Below are 17,442 nucleotides of genomic sequence, written 5' to 3'. Positions count from 1 at the left end.
TTTAAAGTCTTTGTTGTGGTTTTCATCTTTGCTTTGTGTCCATACCTAACTACTAAGAGAAAGATCCTGTGTCCTCATTAGGATAGGGATTTGTATTGGTGTGTGGGGCTGTAGCCTCAGGTTTATATTGTTAATTGTAATTATGAGACAGTGTCTTTGAGGTCATTTTACAGAGTAAGATGAAACTAACGTGAGTAGTATATCAAATGTCTTTCTCCTGGGTGTAATTAAGAAACGTACTGCATTACTTTTAAGAAAGTATTCTGTGTAATAACTTTTTAACTTTACTTTTTGAGTAACAGCCCCAACACTGATCACAACAAAGATGGGAAAAACATCCAACACGCACAAACATTTGACCACACAGCATGTAATTAATTTGCATGAATGTAATATCTTTGATATACTGCTCAGAGATGATGATTCTCAAATTGGAGCAAGGAATCGAATCGATAACTCATATCGATAATGGAATCAGAATTGCTCAATTCTTATTAATTCTCATCCCTAGCCAGCAGATTCCATTAAAACCAGTAATGCAGACATAATGGCACAACTAAGTCACTTATCATACAAACTGGGATGTTCTTCAACATTTTTTAAAAATCTATCCATACAAAGTTTCATTTGTAGGACTGACCTGCATCTGTGAGCCCAAAACCGTATTGTTACAGGTCAGCTCAGTGCGGTTGATGGTGTCCATAGAATCCATTGAGGCATGTATCTGTGTGGTTGAAGCAGGTGTCGTGGCACCACTTTCGCCCTTTGAGATGGTGGTACTGGTTGATCGGTGAAGCTGGAGCAGTGTCTGCACATCTGCGCTGTACTGGTTGGCAAGAGCCTCCTCATACTGGTCTGTCCACTGGCGGATCCTGTTCTCCCATCCCTCTTCTGTGTTCTCATCCAACACACTAGCCTCTGTGGTAGAGTTCTGTACAAAAGTCATGATCAAGAGAACTGTCTAAGAGTCTATGTGAGATGCACAGAGAGGAATTTTTTTTTTTTTCTTAATGGGCTCTGTTGTCTAGAACTGTCTAATCTTACCTTCATCCTCATAGACTTCCTAGAACCCTCTCTGAAAGCCTAAAAGAAAGAAAAATAAACCAATTTAAAGAGATGGAGATTTTATCATAAAAACTGAGCTGGGGTCAATATATCAGTACAAGAAAAGCAGCACAAGAGAAAAAAAACAAAACAAACTCCATTGTGGATCTTACACAATGTAATCTTATGAGGCAGAGAGGGCTTGTGTGTCCATGCATGTATTGTGTGCATAAAAGATGATTTTCTTAGATGAAACATTAAAATACATTAAGAATAGCTGAATCTGCCCCACCTGCTAGCATTGCATTCAGTTATTATACTCCCAATTTCAACAACAATCAACAATCAGTTGAAGTTTATAGGACAGGAGGATCTCCCGGAGAGGCTGGCATCGGGAACCACAAAAGTAATGTAATGAGCCTGTGGGAAGAGCTGTGGGCTAGCTAGTTAGCATCAAATTAACTAAAATTGTAAAAGAAGAATGAAGAAATTTTAATATACTTTAACTGATTCAATTAAATCTTATTTATATAGCACCAAATCACAGTCACCTCAAGGCACTTAATATTGTAAGATGCAGGGCATGCAATGACAAGATGAAGCCATGCAGAAATAATAACAGTCACCTGTGTGTGGGAAACTGTATTTTCTCATACTCTGCTTTACTCACTTTAATCTTCTTGGCCTTCTGTGTTCCACGGGCCTTCTCTGTGCTCTTCTTCCTCTTTTTGGATTTGCTCCTTTTGACTCTGTTGACAGTGAGTTTGATGCTGGTTGGTGTGTGCTGGGTGGCAGTATAGGAGATGGTGGAGGGTGACACCTCTTCATCACCACTCTCTGTTGCGCTACTCTCTCCAGCTACAAAAAAAAGAGCAAATAAGCAGGTGTTGATAAACCGCCTTCTCTGAGATGAAAACTGTAGTTTATGAAGTGAACTGTGATACCTGAGACATTTTCTGTTTTTTTCCTGTGTTGGCCTTTTGCTCCTTTCCTTCTGTCCAGTCCCCTGTGATACAAAGGCAACAAAACAAATCAGACAAAAAAATTCAAGGGGGTGATGTCATAAAGGCTTTTACCACATGTTGTATTATTGTCACAGCCTGAATTTTAATAAAAAATAATTTTCTCTTATTTCCATTAAACAGGTTAAGTGCTACACACTTGTACCAGTTACAGCAGTTGGAACCTATGTTCCAGCATTCAGACAAGAAGGGCTTTTACACGTCTCACCTGCAGTTGTCGCATTTGATGAGCAGGCCGTCCGGCGTCAGGTTGCAGTGACACCAGGAGGCCCCATCCTCCTCTGAGGAGCTGTCGCTGTCGGCCGAGTTGTCCTCAGCAGTATCGTGATAGTGAGAGCTGCGTACCACGCCGTTGAGATCCATACGGGGAATGATGGTTTGAGAGAGCGGGGAGGCGGGTGGGGTTGGGGGAGGGGGCGCGCCATAGTTGTGATCCTGACAACACACAACGGAAGACTGTTGCATCTTCAAACAACGGGTGTTCAGGCAAAAAAGGGAAACGGAAAATGGAGACGAATGAAAATGAGGGCAAAAAAAAAAAAAAAAAAACAAGTATGTGAAACAGTTCAGTTGTTAATACCAGAAGTAGTGTGTGGTTACAAAAGACTAATAGCAGGACTCATATTTATACATCTAAACTAGAAACATCACCAGTTCTTAGTTTTACTCTTATTGTGAAATCATAACAGAAGACACTTGAAAAGATTAGGAAAAAGGAAAGATCAGATAGATTAAACTGGGTCATTTTAAGCCACTAAAACATTCACAATTGTACACAAGTAATCCCATTATGAAAAGTAATACTTCAATAAGACATGCTATGATTAGAGCTGATGATTAGGGAAGAGCTGTATGAACTCACAGCATATGGTAGCCCCCGATACCCATGACTCTGTGCGCTCCCACAGCTGTGGTTGTTGTAGTTTTTCTCATTCACTGCAGGGCTTGCTTCTACTGACTCAGGGCTGGAAAAAATAACAATATATATATATTTAAAACATTGTAAGTGACACACAGATAATGCTGTAGACATTTCCCCACTTTGCCTTTTTTACCAATGTTACACAAGCATCTGTTTTAATAAAGATCAGTCACTAGATGGCACCAAGATGCTTCACTCGCTGCCCTGCCTGGAAGAACAGCAATTTAGGAAATGGAATGTGGGCCGCCATTATGTTATGCAACTCCCTCGCCCTTTAGTTAGGGTCTAACCAGACAGAGAACAACCTTTCCTACTCCTGCCTCGTACTCCAATACTGAAGCTAACATCAAGGTTAAAAAAAATAATAATAATAAATAAATAATAAATAACCACTGTGTGTGTAGTATGTCTGTCTGTCTTTTTTTTTTTTTTTTTAACTCCCCTGCCTGAGCTTTGCAGGAAACTAAAGGGGGCCATGAACAGGGTTGGATGGGAAAGGGTCCAACTGCATTCCAAATAACCTCAGTCACGTAGGCAGATTTACCTTCAAAGAAGTGGCAACTGTGCTCACTTGATCTGTCTGTATACATTTTTTCAGATGCTATTCAATAGTTTGGGCATGGAGAAGAACAACATACATCTAGCTTCTTAATAAGAGGTGGAAGATAAGAACCTGTGACACAGGGAGAATAATTCAGCTCTTGGATATTGGCTGTTCTTTTTGTCTCAAGTCAACTTGAAACAACCTTGAAAATTCATTTTAAAAGTCAGTTTTACAGTTGTGTCAAAATGTCACATCTGGTATTTTTTTCAATGTCTATCAAAATACAGACTTCATGTAACATCATGTACTCTATTTTTACAGTTTTATGTTCAAAGTACAAAGCAGTCCCCTTAGAAATTATTTCAAAATAACACATTTGATTATGTATTGTGTAAGTGGTTCTTGAATTCATCTTAGGGGGCACTGGGGGTGCAGCAGTGTTAGCATCATATTCATACTTTGTTAGAAACAAATAATCACATTTTCCAAACGCAGGAAATGTCCTTCAAACAGAAAGAAAATGTTCTGCTTTATGATGACTACTGCCATTGGTTTCAGCATTTCTTTTGCCCTGAGCACTCAAGCTACTTTACTCTTTTGCCCTTTGCAATCTTAAATTCCCTGTTCAACCACATTAACGCTTATGTTTAACAAATAATGAGCAGCTAGAGCATTATATAGTTCCACATAAACATTAATCTATCTTTTCCAGACATCTCTGGATCGTTGAAAACTTATCTGACTCCTTGTTGTGCAGTACAGTAGCAATACATGTAGATAATCAGGTTAAACAGGAAGTTTGTTTTCCTGGCACTCTTGTTCTATTTAAGCCATGTTACAGCCGCATGTGAGTATAAGGAGGTTGGGAGACATTTTAATCAGCAGAGCTGATGATCTTAACAACAAAACATTTCTTGCAAGTCACACCTTGCTGAAACTGACTACGTACTCTGATCCAGCAGCCATATCTGAATAAGACGTTTCAGGTGTGGTGACTCCCAGAGCGATTACTATGCTCATGACGTCCAGCACAGCGACGCGTGGGAGGGGGGGAAGAGGGGGGAGGAAGGGGAGGGGAAGGGGGGGGGCAGGATGGGATAGGGGAAGGAGGAGAGGTGAAGCGAGGAATCACAGGGTCCCAATTACAGCAACAGACCACTCCAGAGGTGGGGTGCCGCCGAGCCGTAGCCCACGGCTCACGGTCATGGGGGACCTGAGAAGAATGGGTACAAGACAGACATGCCATCAGTTACATACAGATCCATTGCCTGAATACAGACAATCAACGAATGGCTCAAAATAAGCAATGCATCTTGGAATGAACTGCATATTCAATCATAGACATGTTATCTTCTATAGACAGCTTTGTGTGTCTAATATTATAAAACAGGAAGTATTATTGTGATTTAACTGTAACATCAGGAATGGCACAGACATAAAACGGTTCCAGTAAGGCATCAAATGCCAACCTTTTTGCCCCATTTCCTGAAAATCTTGGACTCGAGAACAATTTACTCACATTTCATATCCATTTCACTTTTTTGCAAACTGTCATCCAACAACTATTCATCCATACCTACTGCCTGACATTTCAACTGCAGTATTTATCATTTACATTTTGTCAAATCCTTTAAAAATGAAAAGTCAGATGGTTTACTCTTTATGTTTAGATCATAATTAACTGCTAACTGTATTTACAGCTAATAATTTTCGAATGTCTTACAAAACATAACTGTTTGCTAAACATAGTATTTTTTCTGTTATGTTTAGCTAACATTTCTGCTCATTTATCCTTATTGTTAGCTAGTTGCAACTTCTCGTGTAGGCCTTTAACAAAAAGGTTTCACTTGTTACCAGTACCAAGTAATGTATTATTGTTTTTGTTTGTGTATTTCTACAGGTTTTTCATGACACCTAGCAGTTAATTTATACTTCCTGTTCTTAGTTTTGTTTATTTAAGTGTTTCATTGGGGAGTGGACCGTCAGTTACTTCCCACGAAAGCAACCCCGACTCCCACCCATGAAGGTACTTGTACCCTTGGTTGCAAATCACTGCAGTAAACCAAAGGGAAAGTGTGTGCAATGCCAGGAACCTGGACACACAGCTAAATTGAATGCAGCTGTTAATCATTTTCATATTTAGTGTGGTTTTCCTGTTATGGAATCAGAGTGTCAGCATTGAAAAAAGGCTACAGACTTATGTTTAATGAAACGCTGACTCTATACCTACTCAAACAACTTTCCTTGTCACAGCTGTTTGATTAAACAATGAATAAGTTACTGAGTTGCTTCCAACAATTTTTTTTTTTTTTTCAACAGCTTTCCAAAGGTCAACATTTATGGTGGAGTCCATATTTCTGATTAGACACAAAAAGATGACCACTAACTGAATGTACAATCCCTAATGAAAGAGACAGGGCTTGTTTATAAGGGCACTTTACCATATATAAACATTAATATATAAACAACTACCAGAGTTTACAACAGGTTACTGCCTTGACTGAAAACTGACAGTGTTGTCAGGTTGTCACGACCACATAACCTAAACATTAAACAGGAAACCCACTGTTGCACAAATAACGAAGAACCAAATTTGCTGAGTCATCTTGACAATAAAGGCTTCATGTAGTCGAAGAGAGCATTTATCTGCCTGCGTCTACAATGATAACTCGATATGGACATTGTGTGATGGGCCCATCTCTTATCCATACGGAGGTGTTTAACATGGAGGAGGGAGGTGAGACTATTCAAAGAGCAGAAAAAACAACCAGGGGATTTACAGCTCTGCTTACACTCCCATCAGGATGCAGTAATGGAGAAACCAATAGGAGGCGCTTTTTTGCTCAGACAGCTGTAGAGGTGAGTCATTCAAGATGAGGCCCATCCCTCTTGTCATGTGACCACACTTAGCTGAAACACTGACCCACACTGTATCTTGTTCTCCTGCTTGCGCTCGCTCAACGACCCTGACAGAAGCGGAGCTAAAGGCAAGATCTGCAGAAAGAGGAACAAGTCTTCCTGTGCGCTGTTCACACGACAATGAGAGGATTTGGCTCTCACCAAGGTCATCCCCTGGTCAAACAAGCACATAGATACATTAGCTTATAAAACCCCATAGTGATAAGATCCATTGCAACAAGAGTAAGCCCGACACTCAAACAGGCTGCTTTAATAGCAGGTATCCATGTTAATTAAGAACAACAGGATGCATGACATTTCTAGAGTGGTGCCTTGGCTACAGCGAGTGCTGCCCTTGCGCCCCAGCCCCAAGGCAACTACAGAAAGATTGGGAGCTTCCAATAATGTCAAGGTGAGCTCACTGTCAAAAAGAATGTCAGCACCATAGAGCTGAAAATGCATGGGTGCCTATGCACATGGGTAGGTGACAAGAAGAAAACAGCTCCCATGCATCTATCAGATAAGGACACAAGACACATACACACAAAAAATATTTTGCTCATTCAGGAACTGCTCCTCTTTAAGCATGACTTACTGGATACATGAAAACAAACAACAAGCACAGACAGACAACGACTTAACTGAAGTTTGCCTCAGATTTAGATATTTAGAAGATGGCATGTAGTAGAGCACCTCATTCAGAGGCTCTTTAAGCTGCTGGGGATCCCTGTGGAAGATCACTGCCTCAGAAATAGACACCTTGGGCCTACCCAACTCAAAGTCTCACTACTTGGGATCCTTCCAAAAGAACCAGACGGGGTGCTAGGGAGGTAAATTCCATACGAAGAAGGAAAGCCTTTCTTTACCTCGCTTCTCCTCCCTAACACCACCCTCTCTCCCTTGTTCATTCCTCCAGCCATGAATACTGGGCTCAAGTTACCAAAAGGCTCAAAGTCTTTTCACTTCAGTAGAACAGAGGCCATTTCGGAGACAAGTCCAAAGGGGAGGAACATGCACACAAAATGAACAGCTCATAAGGAGACACAAACGTCACTTAAATCTCTCTCATAATACCAGACGAGTCTTTGTATATTGTACAAATACCTGGTTTAAATAGTGAGCACATTTCATATAGTGACGAGCATGCATATATATTATTAAAATATGACAAATTAACATCAGAAAAACGAATGAACTGCGTCTGAATAGTGCATGACACAATGCGCCACACTATGAATGATGTACGCTGCTCATGCACTGCACTTAAAAGATAAACTCTAAAATAACAAAACACAACATCATCCAGCTATTTTCTTATCTGAAGTGGGTCACGGGAGCACCAGCAAGGAATCCCAGACCTCCCTCTCGTCAGCTACCTCCACCAGCTTAACCAGGGAAATGCCAAGCCTTTCCCAGGCCAGCTCATAGACATACCGTATTTTCCACACTGTAAGGCGCACTTAACTTTAATTTTCTCCAAAATTGACAGTGCACCTTATAATCCAGTGCAGCTTATGTATGATTTCTGGTTGTGCTTACTGACCTCGCACCGATTTTATGAGGTACACGGCGCTCAAAAATCTGTCAAAAATGTTTTAGTATGACTTTGGTAAGCTATGAAGCTGCACCGCTTGATGGATTATCGGAGCATTACGGCTACCGTAGTCAGGCGCCTGGCGGAGTAATCCAGGTCCTCCGTCCGCTTCAGGCCCCAAAGTCAAACGAACACTGCGGCATCACTGAGAGTTAAAAACTTAAATTTTCACCTTTAATAAAATTATCAGTGTTGCTGCTTTACCAGGTGTAACAATTAAGTTTAACATCCAGACATCCATGAAAACAGAATTTATGAAATTAGAAGTCAGCAGGAAGTTAGCTCGCTAGTTTCCACCTAAAAACATGACATAGCATGTTCTGACTGAGAGATTTCTGAAAAAATTAAAACATACAGCTCCGCTATCACTTCCAACATAAATGAAGACAGAAAACTAAACAGCAGTGACATTTGTAGGGTTACTGAAGATTGGCTAGCTGGTATATAATGCTGTGCTACGTGATCGCTAGCAACACAGCTATGTTAGCATAACATAAACACAGTGAAGCTGGAGGGATGAACGCTGACTTTTTTTCCACTTGATAAAAGTTAACGTGAGGGTTCCTGATGCTGTAAAAGGACCAAACTTCAGGAGAACAACTGAGATAATCCATCCACAATACGAGGTTATTCATTAATATACTGCAACAACAAGGGATTGGAACAGCTGCGAGAGATTTCAATATTAATGAATCAATGGTACGGAAGTTGAGGAAGCAAAAAGAATAAGCTGAGTAAAGTTTGATCTGATTTTGTTTCGCTTAATGCGCCTTATAATTCAGTGCGCCTTATGTATGAAAACAGACCCGTTCATCGACAGTGCACCTTATAATCCGGTGCGCCTTATGGTCCTAAAATACTGTAATATTTCCAGCACGTCCCAGATCTACGCCAGAGCCTCGTCCTGGTAGGACATGCCAGGCTGGAACAGCTTACCCTGGAGGCAACAGCCATCTTCTTTTCGATGTTGAGGAGTACCGGTTCTACTCTGAACCCCTCCCGAATGACTAAACTTGTCATCCTATTGCCAGGCCAGAGCTCATCCACCTTTCGGAGAAAGCTCATTTATGCTACCAGTATCCGTGATCTCATTCTAATAGTGTTAATATTAAGATCAGGCCTAGATTAACAGATGTTTGGCATTTCTCAACAACAAGACGCCATCTGGTGGCAGATAGATGCATAACATTTAGGCCATATATATTTAAAAAAAAATATATATATATATATATACACACACACACACACACACACACAATCTAACATGGTGCTTCACAAATAACAGCAGAATGGCAAATTTAATCTTAGTCCAGATCATTTCCTCTACTGCAGCACTATTAACCAAGTCTTTATGTAACCAAATTGTAACGACCATATTAATTTGGCAAATAAACAAACAAAACATTGTTCTAAAGAAATGTACAGATTAAGTCAATAAAAATTACAAAACGACAGGAAGTCCAAATTTGGTTTACCACATCAAACGAGTAACAAAAAACTATGGTGAATGTTCAAAAGTTTAGCATCATATCTGCTGCTGGTAAGCATTACACCAACATTTTCAATCCCAATACAGATAATGTGTCCTTGAGGAATACGGCTTTGTTTTAAATGGTGCAACTAGCCAACTTCACAAACTGCCCTTGGTAATCGATGCCAGAAATGCTACTCAGATAAATTTTTATTCTCGTTTTTTCAATGTACAATGGCAGTGACCAGTTCAACGCCACCAGCCAGGACAATGAGCTGTACATCTCCACAACATTCGAGAAGGCTAGAGTACCAACCTTCCTTCTAAAAATGATCCAGTAATGTGGTTGACTAGAACTATACAGTAGCATTTAAGAACGAGTTATAAAATCCTTCACCTCCAAGCCTTAGAATAGGACTGCAATATCACTGCTGCATTAAGGTAATGCTGATATTACCATGTGAGAAAGGCACAGCACTGGAATAAATGCAATTAAGTCAACTGAACAAAATCTAGAGCGTGTACTGTGGCCATTTTGTTTACAGTAAAATGTTGACTTCAGTGTTGCAAATTTAAAATACTGTTTTTGAAGCTACACTAAGAGCTAAATGACCTCCAAGAGACAAAGAACATGGCACTACAGGTACACTACACTACAGGTAGAACACTGAAAAACAGCCACTGGCTTTGTTTTTCTTTCTGAAAATGAAAGAAAAACAAAGCCAGTGGCTATTCTCAGATTTCAATTTCACAAAGATTAACCTGTGCGTGCATTTTTTTTCTATTTTATGTGCCATTACAATTTTGACTAAGACATTAAATTAACTGGCCAAACACCATGTCTTGCCACCTATAGCTTTGATGAAACCAATAAGTGGTCTTCACATAAACAAAAACAACAACAAACAAAAGCAAAAAATTCCCCAAAAACAAAACTGGAGTTTAACAGCATGTCCATGCACAGTGTCCACCTGTGCCCGACCAAGCCTCCACAACACGTACAGTCCAGTGAGATTACACCAACCCCCTCACTCTGCCCCCGCACACATGCTGGCTGTACTAGGCAGGATATGAATATATCTGCCATTCCCCAGAAATGTGCAGGTTGAACTGCACTCTAAACAACAGCAAAAGGAAATAGAAGATGAAGAGCAGGCAAATCAATAGGGCCTGGCTTAAAGACAAACGGGATATGCGGTCAGGGAGAGCATGGCTCAGTCCAGATCTTATTTCACACTTACCCAAACAAATTCACAATAAAACAAAATGATAAACACACACACACACACACACACACACACACACACACACACTAAACAGTATGTGAGGGACTTTAACATAGATTTGTACCGAGCATTTTGACATGCATTATAATGCTGCTTCGCAGATTTCTCTAAACACAGAACAGCTACAGGATAATGAGCCTCTTAAGAGAGGATTTGAGAAGATGGCCTTTATGGTAGGTATTTTTATCCATGTAGTTCATTTGTACATTCTAATATGACTAACAATGGCTTCCACTGCCATGGTGACATAACAGTTTGTTTCTCTCAAGCAACAAAATATTACTATTATTATTCTCATAAAAAGAAGGCAAAAATCACCCACACAGCTCAATCAGTAGCTTATTCCAAACTGTGTCATTCTCTTCCCTGAAATCTTTGAACCAGGCAAAATAGAACATTTGAATAAACAAGACATTCAACATTCAGATGCTTGGGACTACAGACTATCCCTCACTGCACTGCAGCAGCATAATCGTGGGCTTCAACCACAATTACAAAGTGCAAGAGCTGCCTGAAACAGATATGGTTTCCACACAGCCAGCCAGCTGAGAATGCTCCTGGAACAAGCTGTGATCTGACTGAGGCATCGGCCAACTGTTCAGGCAACTGCACACAAATATAAACAACAAAGCCTACTCGGCATAACCTCAAAACATGTGGGTAAAGGGACGAAGTATGAATAAGTGATGCAAGCATCAGGTCCACACACAGTTAAGAATATTATATGCTATAGTGACTTGCAGCTGAGTTTATCTGTCACTAGATAATGCTTCAACTTTAGCCATGATGTGGCTGTTGTCATGCCGAGCGGTCAAGCTTCCTGGGAGCGCAGTGTGGCCTGCCATTAACACAACAATGTCCAGCTGCCTGAATGGACCAGGACCAGACTGGAGATGAGAGACACACAATAGAGAACAAAGGCCAAGTGGGTGCTGTAAGAAGGGTGAGGGAGAGAGCAGTCGACAGCAGGGCTAAGCATGACATAAAATCAATCATCTGTTTCAAGCCAAACAAGCCAGCTACTGTCCATTGCAGGCTCAGTAACCCTGAAGAGGAAAAAACAAAGGACTAAGCAAAATTCAGACAGTGTCTTTCTGCCACACCTGTATGGTCATTCTTCCCCTGAAGTCGAAGTCAAATGGGCTGCTATTAAAGACTGACTCAGCGCACCAAAACAACAGCAACATTAAAAGGATAATAACCAACAGAGTTACTGTAGTGATAAACCTGAACTGAAAATTTCTCTGTTGGGTAGCTAACTAAGCTAAACATTTTAAAAAGCTTCAGAGAACACTCGAGTGTTCATGAATAGCAGCATTCCCTTTAAAATTCTACTAAATGTGGGAAGAGATGTTTTCCAAGGAGTAGTCTAGCAAAGGTATGAGAGGAACCCCCCCACCCCACACACACACAAAAGGAGGAGGAATCTTGTTGTTAGGTAAGCTCATGCTCTGACATAATATAAACCCTCTGTCCTACACCACGTGATCTCACTGCATGACAAACACATTTACATGACATTTCCATTTCCTCTTTTGGGTGACAGTATTATCTAGAGTGGCACGAGGCCTTGCCCTGCCACCACGTTGCTGCAGCATACATATGCTGTACTTTCTGGTGTGAGACTGGAAGGTGTCACTCAAAGGAGAAAAGAGTGGACCTTGGCAGCCATTTTGAACTGCTGTTATATATAAGCCTTTCATAGTCCAAGTCAGATATCCCTCTCTCTCTCTCTCTCTCCCCCCCCCCCCCCCGAGTCTGCACTGGTCACTCACTTACCCCATTTTTAGTCCCAGTGTTGTGCATTAGAAAAAAGGGCATCTGCAAGCAGACTCTTGTCTGGATTGACTTTGGTACCAAAAAAATGCTTTTCCTTCTGCTCTGTTTTATTTTTAAGCTTTCTACCAGACTGACAGCACCCTCAGGGCACTCACATCCAGATTTGTCCTTTTAGATTTTCCAATCTGATGTTTTTTACAAAACAGCTGGGTAGTTCATCATCATCACAATTATTATTGTGGTGAGCACTGGAAGAGGCAGTAAGACTGGAGAGGAAAGAAAGAAACAGGATTAATGTGGCGAAGTCTAAAATGGCTGCCTGCAGTTCAAAAGGTGGACGGGACAGACAGAAACTCTAAGCTGTATGCAAAACCACATACCAGTAGAGAGCAAGATGAGCAATGTGAGGTAAGACAAAGAAAAGGAAATGAAGGACACAACATCACAGTGCACTAAAACAAGGAGAGAGAGAGAAAGAGCGAGCAAGCAAGCAAAAGAGACGATTACATAGATTGCCTGCTTCACCCCCCTTCAGCCTTGTGTTTCTTTTTTTTTTTTTTTTAACCCTAGCCGCCGCCTCCTCCATTATTCTCCCAAGAAGCATTGCTTCTCGGCACAAAACAGAATTAACCAGTGCAGCCCTCTGCAACACTGCTCCCCCAGCACTGAGGAAGAGCTGCGCCCCATTGGAGCAACTTCAGAGCTCATGCACCAATAGGAAGCCACCACTAAGGCAGGCGTCACAGGGACTTGTTTTTAACCCTGTTGTGAAAGACAGCAAGCCGCATAACACACAGCGGCTGCAGAGGAAATGCTACAGAGGAGAAAGTAATATGTACCTAAAATTAAGAAGAAAAGGCTTGATGGGTAGCTCAAGGGTACTGAAGATATTAAAAAGATAAATAACACTTTAAGAATTTATTTAAAAAAAGATTAATTTGTATTTATGGAATAAAACATTGTTAATAAAATGCACTGCAACTAAAATGCATATGACATATTCACTGAAGTGAATACAGGTTACATGGAACCACAATGGTAACTTGGCTAACTTGATCACATGAGCACAGCACACACAAAACCTTATTACAATATCAATAGCTACACCTGCCCTCCATGTAATGATACAGAGTGTCATCAGCATGCAAATGGCAAGCTAAGAGGATAGGGTCCCCCCCCCTTTTCCTCACAGCAACAATCCCTGCGCCCTTCTCCCACTGTCTGCACGCAGAGAGAATCCTGTCTTCATTTGGAAATAGGCCAACATCCTGCTTTATTCTCCTCTGTACATAAACATAAACCAGATTTAAAAACCTCTTAAGATTTTGCATGATCCACAGTGCCTACTCGGGCCAATTATGCTTTCAAGGACATGTCACGAAGCAGTTATATGTCTTTGTCTTAAATTGCTGGGTGAAAATTATTAAGTGAAGCGGAGCATTTCTCACCAACACAAAAACTGGGCCAAGCTAACCTTGTCTGTCTGCACATTCTTCGTATTGCCAAATTTTCAGCGGCCCATAGTGGGAAAGAAGGGTCCATGTCCCTCAGACATTTGCACTCACATGTACACACAAGTACTGATTATTATGCTCTCAAAGACAGCCTAACTGATGTAACTACCCCTACCCCCACCACAAAAACACACACCTCTCGCTAAAACATATGCAAAGCTGCTTGATAGGCCTGGAAAACCAATATGGCAGACGGCTTTCCGACAGAGCAGTAACAAGCAACCCAGCAGTACAGGTTTAGCTTCCCTGGAGTGGTGGGTCAAGTAAGTAAGGTTTGCTGCTGTATGTACTTGCCCCTGTCCTAAATACTAGATGCATTTTTTACTCTCTCCCATGTCTTTGTCTCTGTTAGTAAGTGTATTGTTTGTTCAAGATAAGAAATGGGGGGTGGGGGTGGGGGGGAATGCAGCTCACTCTGTCTATTAAAAGACAGGAAACATATTCAGAGAATGCTAGTTGCAACCGATCAAAACAATCCTTGGAAAACTGATCTGGCTTCCAATAGTCATACAGATCAATCCAAATACTTAACTCTGGCTGAACAACCCCCAGCAGGGCACGTGTAACCTTTATACTCATGAAGCTAGGTAAAAGAGGGCTCAGTGGAGAAGAAGCCACATGTGTTTTGTAGCCTCAAATCTCCTTATTAGGTAGATTTTTACTGGTGAGCAACCAAACAACAAATAACTTAACGATTACCATCTGGGTTCATAGTATAGTATTCAGTTACATAAGTAATTTAAAACTAAAATAAATGAAAAAAATAATAATGGAAATGAGACAACAAAATAAAGCCCTTGTGAATTCAAGACAGATCTCACGTCCAGTGGTTTTGATTCAACTGTCCTACCAAAGCAAAAGCACTGTTTCCCTTCTCTACTTGCTGCGTCCACAGCGCCGAATTTCAGCTCCGCACAATGCAAGCTTATGCGGTGCGACTCAGAGGAGAAACTCTACTCTGGCAACAAACTGGGCAACAGTTTGTATTCCGAAATACGCTCATCATCAAATAAGCCACACAGGGAAAGGTATTGTTTTATGCTATTACTTTGCATAGAGATACTCTAATCTAAACTTCGAAATCGAATAACAATCCAGAGCTTCTTTCCTTCTCACCCCAACGGAGGTGTAGGTGAAAACGAAATACGGTGTCATAATCAAGAAAAGGTTGGGAATGTCAAACACCACAAAGTACGACGTGTTAAAACGTAACAAGAAGTTTAGTAGTCTTCAACTTGAGTAAAAGTTGTGATTGCTACAGTCAGACTTCAACAGTGCTACTCACACGCTGGAATTAAAAAAAATGGAGGCTAAAAAAGGAAACAAGCGCTCCCCTCTCTGAAATACCACCCATTTCTTTTAACCGCCACCACGGAGACTGGGGGTTGGTAGGTTGGGGGAGGTGAAGAACAGCAAGTCACTACCCAACAACTCTGGTTTTCTGTTTGTTAGAGCCTACATCCACAGAGGAAAAACAAGAGGCAAGAGATATATGGCCAAAACACAACTGAGCTTTTTCAGTATGAACAACACACCCGAGCGAAGCTAGGAATGAGACAAATGCATTAACATGATGTAGCAAACACCACCATGATGTGAGCGTCGTATTTTCCATAAAACTCGGGGCAGAAATCCACGGGATTTCGGCTTGCAAACACATCATCGTGTGTATACACATCAAAGACCTCTCTGCGTGTGCATGAGCTGTAGAATACTGGTTCAAAATAAGGACACAATTGCCTGGAGAACATTCAGAAAGTTAGCTCAAAGGCTAAGTTAGCATTTGTTGCCTCTGCTAACGTTCTCCAACGCAGCAGCTGGCCGCTGAGCTTACATGAGTGGCAAACCATTTCACGACTTTACTTTCAAACACTTTGAGAATTTCGTGGTAACAATGGAAACAATTTAAAACAATGCTGTCAATAAACAACGCAACAAATCGTTTTTGACTTAAGGTGAAACAAGTTTGCATTTTCCTGTGCGCTCTGGTTCTGAACTTTTAAGCCCAACAAACAGAATGCATTTGTATTCTAATCTGACACTAACACAATAACATGCCTAGAAACGCAAAAGTGTAGTGTGCTGTTACTGATGTTTTGAATTTGTAAGGTTAACCACTGCGGGGGCTCGTTATTCAAACTTAAACAACTTGAAGTTTATTTATGAATGTTTGAAAACGACATTAGTTCTCTTGTGGAAAAATACAGTTTACTTAAGTACTCGTGTAACGTTAGAACGACAGCCAACTGGGACACGTTTAGCTTTCGCATTAACACCAATAAAATAATAAGAAAAATAATGAAGGGACCTCTAATGGCCTAAATGCTACACGAGTAAAACTCGTGTTAACTTACATGATGTTACTAACAGATTTACGTACGTAGTTCAAATACTGGTCGAACATTAGAGCTCAACAAAACTAACAGTGTGATGGATTCTCAGACTACCGAGCTAGCTATAAAAAACAACACGAGGAGCCGACGAAAAGGGCACGGAAGTCCAGACACAGCCCGGAGCAGCCCTGTAAGGCAGACCATCGATAAAGGTCGCTTTTTAACCAGCCAAGCAAGCTACTCTTCTGGAAATAACTTATTGTAATAAATTGAAGTAGGCGCTAGGTACTTAGCTAGCTAAGTTATGTAGCTTCGTAGCTGAGGTGGGTAGACGGAAAACATGGTTATTTGGTGTGTTGGTTATAGTTACAAACCCTCGTATATAGCGAGAACTATATAGCCAATTGACACAAATGTTAAGTACTCACCTAAAGAGGCATTCCAAACTTGTATAAACGAGGTAATATAATGTAAAGTAGGAAGTCCTTAGAGCATCCCAACATCAATTCCAATCAGACCAGTAGGCCTGTATATCGGCCTCGGAGTCTCCTGTATCCTTTGCCCTTATAAGTGGCTCCCTCTCCAGGGTTAGGAAACAAACTTCTCAGGGTCTCCCACGCATAGACGGAAAGTTAAATTCCCTGTGCTGTTCACGTGCACTGCATCCATTGAGTATCTATATTAGCTCCCCGGCAAATACATCAGTTTATTTTAGTGTCTTGTATATTTACAATCGCTATTTATAATGGGGCATAAGCTGCTGTATGTGATACAGAGCTCTGATTCTGTCTCGGTCCTTACATTCGCAGAGGCGCCCATCCCCCTCCTCGCCGGCATCGACCGCGGGTCCCAGCGAAACTGACACACAACCACGCCACGGGGTTTCCCTGGCGACCGTGCAGGGGCCCTCTCCTTGGGCGGCCCTTGCTGATGTTTCCCGCCTCTCGTCAGTGATTCGATTCCAATATGTCACTCATGTTACGCACGCGATATACGTGCAAGTCATTGGCGAAAGGCAGCGTCGATTATTTTTTC

At 41.2% G+C, this 17,442-nt stretch overlaps 1 protein-coding gene across 5 annotated transcripts in view; it reads right to left on the bottom strand.

Moving 5' to 3' along the window:
• Positions 1 to 17,283, bottom strand: part of setd5 (SET domain containing 5) — a 29,282-nt gene extending 11,999 nt beyond the window's left edge. For 2 of the 5 annotated variants that reach the window (XM_084927390.1, XM_084927394.1), the window contains exons 1-8: positions 16,836 to 17,283; positions 4,482 to 4,745; positions 2,929 to 3,031; positions 2,275 to 2,531; positions 1,989 to 2,050; positions 1,715 to 1,902; positions 1,045 to 1,083; positions 641 to 931 (exon numbers count right to left, since the gene is read on the bottom strand). In XM_084927390.1, the coding sequence (XP_084783516.1) occupies positions 641 to 931; positions 1,045 to 1,083; positions 1,715 to 1,902; positions 1,989 to 2,050; positions 2,275 to 2,531; positions 2,929 to 3,031; positions 4,482 to 4,552 (1,011 nt within the window). In that variant the 5' untranslated portion in view covers positions 4,553 to 4,745; positions 16,836 to 17,283. The remainder of the gene's footprint in view (positions 1 to 640; positions 932 to 1,044; positions 1,084 to 1,714; positions 1,903 to 1,988; positions 2,051 to 2,274; positions 2,532 to 2,928; positions 3,032 to 4,481; positions 4,746 to 16,835) is intronic. The other 3 variants (XM_084927393.1, XM_084927395.1, XM_084927391.1) reach the window with 2 other exon arrangements.
• Between the last annotated feature and the right edge of the window lie 159 nt (positions 17,284 to 17,442).

The sequence above is a fragment of the Perissodus microlepis genome, chromosome 5 (genome assembly GCF_051167445.1).
Source record: "Perissodus microlepis isolate ML-2025 ecotype Zambia chromosome 5, ASM5116744v1, whole genome shotgun sequence".
Lineage (NCBI taxonomy): Eukaryota > Metazoa > Chordata > Actinopteri > Cichliformes > Cichlidae > Perissodus > Perissodus microlepis.
The sequence above is the reverse complement of the archived record's forward strand: the minus strand, read 5'-3'. Positions and strand labels throughout refer to the sequence as shown.